The 7519-nt window shown below is 38.0% G+C and overlaps 1 protein-coding gene across 1 annotated transcript; it reads right to left on the bottom strand.

The window, feature by feature from the left end:
* Nucleotides 1–539: 539 nt before the first annotated feature.
* On the bottom strand, nucleotides 540–7176 carry LOC104951758 (uncharacterized). The gene is made up of 4 exons (XM_010778491.1): nucleotides 7143–7176; nucleotides 3405–3516; nucleotides 2069–2661; nucleotides 540–741 (listed from the first exon to the last, which is right to left on the bottom strand). Exons 1-4 carry the CDS (start codon nucleotides 7157–7159, stop codon nucleotides 540–542), a joined length of 924 nt encoding a protein of 307 aa, XP_010776793.1. The 5' UTR covers nucleotides 7160–7176.
* Nucleotides 7177–7519: the final 343 nt, after the last annotated feature.

Here is a 7519-nt window from a genome sequence, read left to right as displayed (position 1 = left end):
ATTTAAAGGATTTCAGGATTCATGTCTTCAGTGGAAACCATTATGTATGAAGCTAGAGCTTGAGCTTTGGTCTTGAGTTGTGTTTTTGAGTTTTGGTCTTGAGTTTTGGTCTTGAGTTTTGGTCTTGAGCTTTGGTCTTGAGTTTTGGTCTTGAGTTTTGGTCTTGAGCTTTGGTCTTGAGTTTTGGTCTTGAGTTTTGGTCTTGAGCTTTGGTCTTGAGTTTTGGTCTTGAGCTTTGGTCTTGAGTTTTGGTCTTGAGTTTTGGTCTTGAGCTTTGGTCTTGAGTTTTGGTCTTGAGCTTTGGTCTTGAGCTTTGGTCTTGAGTTTTGGTCTTGAGTTTTGGTCTTGAGTTTTGGTCTTGAGTTTTGGTCTTGAGCTTTGGTCTTGAGCTTTGGTCTTGAGCTTTGGTCTTGAGTTTTGGTCTTGAGTTTTGGTCTTGAGCTTTGGTCTTGAGCTTTGGTCTTGAGCTTTGGTCTTGAGCTTTGGTCTTGAGCTTTGGTCTTGAGTTGTGTTTTCTAGACAGTAATCTGTATAATATGTCACCGTTGTTTTATTACCATGCTGGTGACTCTGGCTCTGGGACAGGGGACACTCAGACTGTAGTCGTCCGTCTCCTCTCCGGGACCCGAGCCGTATGTTTGCTGCTGTTGGGACGGGAAGAAACCTTTCATTCCTTCCTCCTCTTCCTCATCTTCCTCTCTCTCTCCATCACTGTCCGTGGCCATGGTGTCCAGACTCAGCCTGGCACACACACACACACACACACACACACACACACACACACACACATATAAGCACACAAGTATTCTGATCCTTTACTCATGTAAAAGCACTTATACCACTCTAATAGTCTTTAACAAGTAAAAGTCCTGCATTCCTGTTAAAATATGTGTGTATCGTCAGGAAAATATACTAAAATGATTCAAAGTAAAAGTATTTATTTCATAAATTACCTTTGTTAGTGTGATACTAGTAGACATTGTGTTATTCGATTATTATTTTCTCAATTAATAAAAAATGTTCCCTATAAATATAGTTAAAATAGTGAGAAATAAAATGAAAATGAAATTACCTAGAGCTCAAGGTGACAACTTCATAAGGAAAAGTGTGAAAATATCTTAAACTAACCGAAGCTGTATAATACATTAGGGCAGAATAAGTACAATATAGTCCTCTGAAATGTAGTATATGAAAATAAATGACTCACTAGTAAAGTACAAGTATCTCAAAAACAAAACAAACATTTGAGCAGGACTCTGTGACCTGAGTTTGTTCTTGTGTTGTTTTTCTGTGGTATTTTAGTGCACCTTATATTCACATGACAAAATAACCTCTACTTCATTTTTGAAGAAGCTGTGGTTAGACACACCACGAGCCATACTGAGCTCAGCTAGATGACAGCAACAGGGTTATTACAATAAGCTATGTGAAAATGTTTACTTTTCAGGTAAAACGTATGTCAGACTTCAGTGCATATAACGTGATATTTTACAGCAGTCTGCAACAACATTAATATTTCCAGTTCGCTTCAAGAAGTTAAAGAACTTTTTTTGTTAACTACTGAAACTACAAACTACAATTTCGGGCCTAAAAAGAACATCATTATTTTGAGTATCTTTATATTACTAATGCCATTGTATTGTGAATAAAAACCCCTTTGAGCAGCCCAGACCCATTTGTCTTTCAATTTAAGCTGAATAATTTGTTTTAGTGGGTATAGAAAAGCGTTTTGTATAACTGTGAACACTGTAAAGTGATTGAGCTAAACTCAATTAAGTGTTTTTTTATCTAGGATGTCACTTTTTTTATTAGATGTTGTTATTATTTATTATTTGTTGGTGTTTTTGTCACATTTTCAATGTTTATAACCTAGTTTTGAGTCTTTTTCGAAGCAGCTTTGTGTAACCAACAAGATCTCTCTCTCTTTTTTTTTTTTTAAACATTACTTTTTTTACGCATCTTCCCCAACAATCATCATAAATCAAGTGCAGCTTTTGTGCAATTATATAGATTTTTTACGAGATTGGTTCTTCTAATTCTTTCCATCCTTTCCAAACATCCACCTCACCTCCTCCCCAAGGTAAGGGGGGACATGGGGACCCCCAAGCTGTGCCTCCGAGACGTGGACATGGACCGGACCAGAATAGGGAAGCTGTCCTCGTCCAGCTCTCCGTCTAAACCCACACCGCCCTGCTCCTTCTCCTCCTGCGATCCCGTTATCCCTTTAGCCGTCTCCATCGACCCCAGCAGTCCGTTCAGATTAATGGTCAGGCTCAGTCCTACTGCAGGACCCGAGGACTCATCGCTGTCAATGATGCAGCCTGGGTGTAACTTCGGCCTCAACTGAGTGACCACAAAGTTCTGATGTGGCTCCTCTGCAGGGTGGATGTAGAAGGGGGAAGGTGGTGCATTGACTCGATGAGAATGTGTGCTCAGAGAAGTGTGTGTAGGCTGTTTGGTGTCTGTGTTTAGAGACACCTGCAGGCCGAGAGGTAGGGGGTTTCTCTCTGTGGATGCAGTAAAAGAAGCCGGTATCCCTCCCTCCAGGTCTTTAAAGTACTCTGAGTCTTTGAGAGAAGAGCTGAGGTCCAGCAGGTCCTCCACACTGCTGCTCAACTCAGCACAGGGGCAGTCGTAGTCGCTCACGACTGAACACGCATCCTGTATAAGCAGAAAGGACGGAGCCAGGAAAGATTTAAAAACAGTGGAGACATGGAGAAAAATAATTGACATGTAGATGAGATACATATATTCATGCAACATTTAAAAAAGTATGTCTTTAGAAATGCTGTCAGCTTCTTAAGGGTGTGCTCACAATGACATTTATATCATCGCAAATGTTGACCAAAATGAATCAAAGTTCCAGCAAACTACACGTTTCACATGCTTCCTTTGATTCGCTTTGTGCTTCAATGCCATCAGATTAGTCAGTCAGTCCGTCAATATTAAAAAGCATGGTCCAAAGACTAGATTACACATTTAATATATTCCTCATATAAACAAAATAGTGCTAACACCTTGTCGCTTCTTCACGGTGAAAATATAAAAGTTTTCTTTAGGTTTACACAAATAGATTTTTCACAAAAAACAAAAATGTGTCTTAATAAAAAAGGAATTGGTTAGTCAGTAGATTGTGGACAGGGTGCAAAATTACCTTTTTTTGTTTGTTAACCAGACAAATGACTAATGAAAGTTCAAATCAAACTTTAGCAGGCACTTAATTTATTAATGTTTTTTTGGCTGGTATGTGCCCGCATATCTACTACCCAGTTGCATCTTTAACCGGCATTTGGCTCCTACGTGGTGTTTTTTTTCGAGCCCTGGTTCTGAAGATCTATTAATCTCCAGCCAGAAAGATAGCATGACTCATAACGCAAAGAATATAAACAAATAATGAGCTTTACCGTGTCTTTTTTGGAGCTCCCTAAGAAGGCATCTTCAGCGATGGAGGGGGGGGACAGTGAGGAGGAGGACCCCGTCCCGAAGGGGGCCTGAGGCGGGACACTGAGAGAGGCACTGGGAGACCCACAGGGTGCAATGCATGGTTTACAATCTGACGCTGAAAGATAATCAATAATTGAGTTATACACACTCGCAAATTCAAGAACTTCAACAGTACCAGAAAGAAAAAACACAATGAAAGGAAGACGTTGCTGATTTCAGCTGCAAAATACCAGTGTCATAAATTAACGGGATATTGTACACAATTATTGACACAATAATATTGACAAGCTAAACTTTACAAGGCTCTGAGGTGTATTTAAAAGCAATAAAAACAAAATAAAGGTTTATGCCAAAAAGATTGAATACTTTGAAAAAAGCCATTGTTCATAAAGAACTTTTTGACTAGTATTACAAGTATCTAAAGGCCGTAGTATTTCTACTTTTGCTTTAGTATCATAGCTTCTTCCACCTCTGCAGACAGACACAGTGAAGATATATTTTTATTTTATTAATAATAAATCACTCGGGGCAGCAGGGAGTATTTGTTCGTGTTTGAATCGCTCTCGTTTTTAAGTGTAAACTCAGACACTGGGACTCTGCTTGATGCTGTCCTGTGTTGCTGCTGTAGCCTTTTATGGTTGGCCTCTTATATCTGCTAATACATCACACAGGGATGCAACATCAGTGTGTGTGTGTGTGTGTGTGTGTGTGTGTGTGTGTGTGTGTGTGTGTGTGTGTGTGTGTGTGTGTGTGTGTGTGTGTGTGTGTGTGTGTGTGTGTGTGTCCATAACTGTTTTGGCACTGTCATAGTCAGCTGTTTTCCCCACAGTGGCTCCACATAACAAAGGGTGGTCTGGAAATTAATGTCTGAACTACCGACTAATAAATCACCAAATTACATTAACACTTTGCCTTACATTTATTATAATTTGACACTGAAAATGTACTCAATATTAGACTTAATGTACTTTATATAATGTTGTATTTCTCTATGTAATATTGTTCCTCTTTTCTTCACATTTTAATATCACAACTGTACCCTCTCTCTACGCATTACTTCAAATTAAAGATATATAGAAGATGTCATATTTTGCAAGAATTGTAAATCTTGAAAGAAAGTTTTGATTTAGTGTTATACTCGTGATTGACATGACATTGCTGGACAAATGCCCCAAAACAAATTAACTATGATACTCAATCTCCAAAACAAACAATATCTGCGATAAATACTTACAAATCTTCTTTTAAAAGGTGAACATTGGAGGGCGCAGCTACGAGCTAACTGCTAACATTAGCTTAGCTTGTAGCTATCTCTGATAATTTAAGATCCAGATGACGATTTAAATTCTTTATCCGGTTAAAATAAAAAGTTATTACAAAATAAAGACAAAATGTGGCTCATAACTTCACAGAAAGTAATTGTATGACAGCTTCTGGAAGAAAACTCTGACGCTTTTACCCAAACATAACAAGGTTCAAGTCTCTCTAGTAGCAGGGAGCTAAAGCTAGCTGCAGCAGCATTAGCATATGGCCATATTCCAATAATATGTAGATAGCAAAGTGGATTTTATATAATATTTTCAGTTTTTTAACATGCCCGTATTACTATTTTATATTTAAAATGCATTAAATCACTTTATGTAATGTCAAAAAGGGATCAAACGCCATTATAGGACAACAGACGCACAGTTGCTGTGTCTTGACTGAAATTACACATTTTTCTGGACATTTTTGGGATAATATCAGTAGGCCAGACAACCAAAAAAAATTATCACATAGTCCTTTTTAGATTAATGTGGAAATGTAACATATTATACCTTTAAATCTATATAAATAGAATGACATGTTTTAAGTCAATAATGTCCCAAGTTAAGACTGACAAGACCAAATGAACTGTTATCTCAATTAAAATTACACATTTCTCCTGTTTTTAAATAGTTGTAGGCCTACATATTTTAGATAATGTAATTGCTCAATTCAACAACATACATGACAAAGGTCTACTGACTTTATGATTTAAATGTGGAAATGTTAAATATTATACTTGTAAATCTATATAAATAGGCTTCTTCTAATCTATATAGTCAATACGTTTACACCCAATTCTCTATGATAAAAGAAAATTACATATGTGTGTGCCACGATATGTTTGTCTTAGCTGTGTAAAAATAGGAAGGCCTTTGAGCAGATGTCAAAAGAAGGAAATGAGGGCACATGTTCACCACAAAGCGTACATATGATACACACACACATCTACATGACAATCACAAGAGGAACCTGAGCATCATATGATAGGTCAGTTGATTAGTACAATGACAGGCCCATGACAAAGTAGGCCTACACATATTTAAAGAAGGTGTTTTCAACAGAGACAGAAGTTCAATAAAAACCTTTTTATGTAGTGTTAAGGTCTTTCTGAAAAAACACAAAATACACACACTGAGCTCATATATTCTCAGCTACAAAATAAGCAAATGACAAGATAAAAATCACACTTGTAAGTCATGTAAGAAAAATATATTGTTCAAATAAAAGTGTTTGGATTAAGGTCATGATGACGGTGCAAGTGTGTGTGTGTGTGTGTGTGTGTGTGTGTGTGTGTGTGTGTGTGTGTGTGTGTGTGTGTGTGTGTGTGTGTGTGTGTGTGTGTGTGTGTGACAGCAGGTGAAAACAGAACACAGAGGCTGTTAGATCTGAGGTCGTAGAACACATCAAAACAACTGTCATCTCACAGATCCTCTTTGATCTGAAATTCGTCCGACTACAGTTTCAAAGCACCGAGCTCGGCTGAAGCAAAATGGAAACATCCTACACTGCTCCTTCACGTCTAAGAAATATGATAATCCACTGAAGATAACAGCATGGCGACTGACAGCATGACATAATTCAAGCTCTGCATATTATAGAGAAAGAACAACAATATAAGTTTCGTTTGCAAAAAAGCTACATTTTTCAGTTGTTTTTTCAGACTTTCGTAATGGATGTACTTAAAAAAACACTGGATTGAAGTTTTAGATGTTACAGTGGTACAAAATGATCTTTCTGCAATGCACAATAAAACATGTTTTTTAGAGATACATGAGTACATGTGTGCATTTTCACATCTTTTACACAGGAATGGAATATATTTGCATTTTGAAAGCCAATATTGTACTGTATTTATCTGACAGCTTAGTTATTTACAGATTCAGACAACTTGCTTATACACAATATAAATGAACTAATAAATAAACAAATTGACATCAAATTGAAGTTGAGATGTCCAGCAGCAGTATACAAAGAAATTACAATTATCACCACCTTTACTAGCAGTGATAGACACAATTAAGCATCAATAACCTAGTAATTAAAAAATATATATGATTCTGATTTTCTTCCAGATACTTGTATATAAGTTGATGCCAAACTTTGGTACTTTTGCTTATTTGAAATTCGTACTTTTACTGGCTGAGTATTTTTAAAGTTCAGTAGTGCTAGATAACTTCTTCTGCCACTGCTTAAAGAATGCACCAGGCTTTGAAATGACTAACTGTATTTTCACAGAAGCCATTGTTTACCACAAGCCCCAAATCAGATAAAAACTGTTAGACAACAGCAGATAAAAATATTACATCCAGACCACTTCCTCCACTACCTGTGTTTTCGACTCAATATTTCCTCTCCAAAACACGAGGAGTAATCTGAACTTAAAGCACTACCTCTCTTGAAGGACCATCTCTTCATCCAGAGTTTGGAGAAGGAGGGCCAGGAGTGGTTGAGAGGAGAGTCCGCCATACGAGCATCGCAGTGGGGAGGCCAGCAAGAACTGGAGCTCCTCACATGGAGCACCCAGCGAGAGGAGAGGAGGGGAGGGAGGAGGAGGGAGGGAGGAGGAGAGAGGGAGAGTCCAAGGGAAGCAGTAAGGAGCGTCTGGTTGGGGATTACCTCCCGAGAAACGGAACAAAGGGCAGCACAGCAAGAAGAATAAAGACGTGACAGAGGGAAGAGAAAAGGAGGCGTGATGGTGTTTCGTTTCCCGAGTCAAGACAGACAAGTTCCAAATCAAGTCCAAAGTATAAGACAAGTTCAAGGTCAA

Source organism: Notothenia coriiceps, unplaced genomic scaffold (genome assembly GCF_000735185.1).
Source record: "Notothenia coriiceps isolate Sejong01 unplaced genomic scaffold, NC01 NC01_scaffold00000339, whole genome shotgun sequence".
Taxonomy (NCBI): Eukaryota; Metazoa; Chordata; class Actinopteri; order Perciformes; family Nototheniidae; genus Notothenia; species Notothenia coriiceps.
Note: the sequence above shows the minus strand (reverse complement) of the source record. Positions and strands in the feature narration are given on the sequence as shown.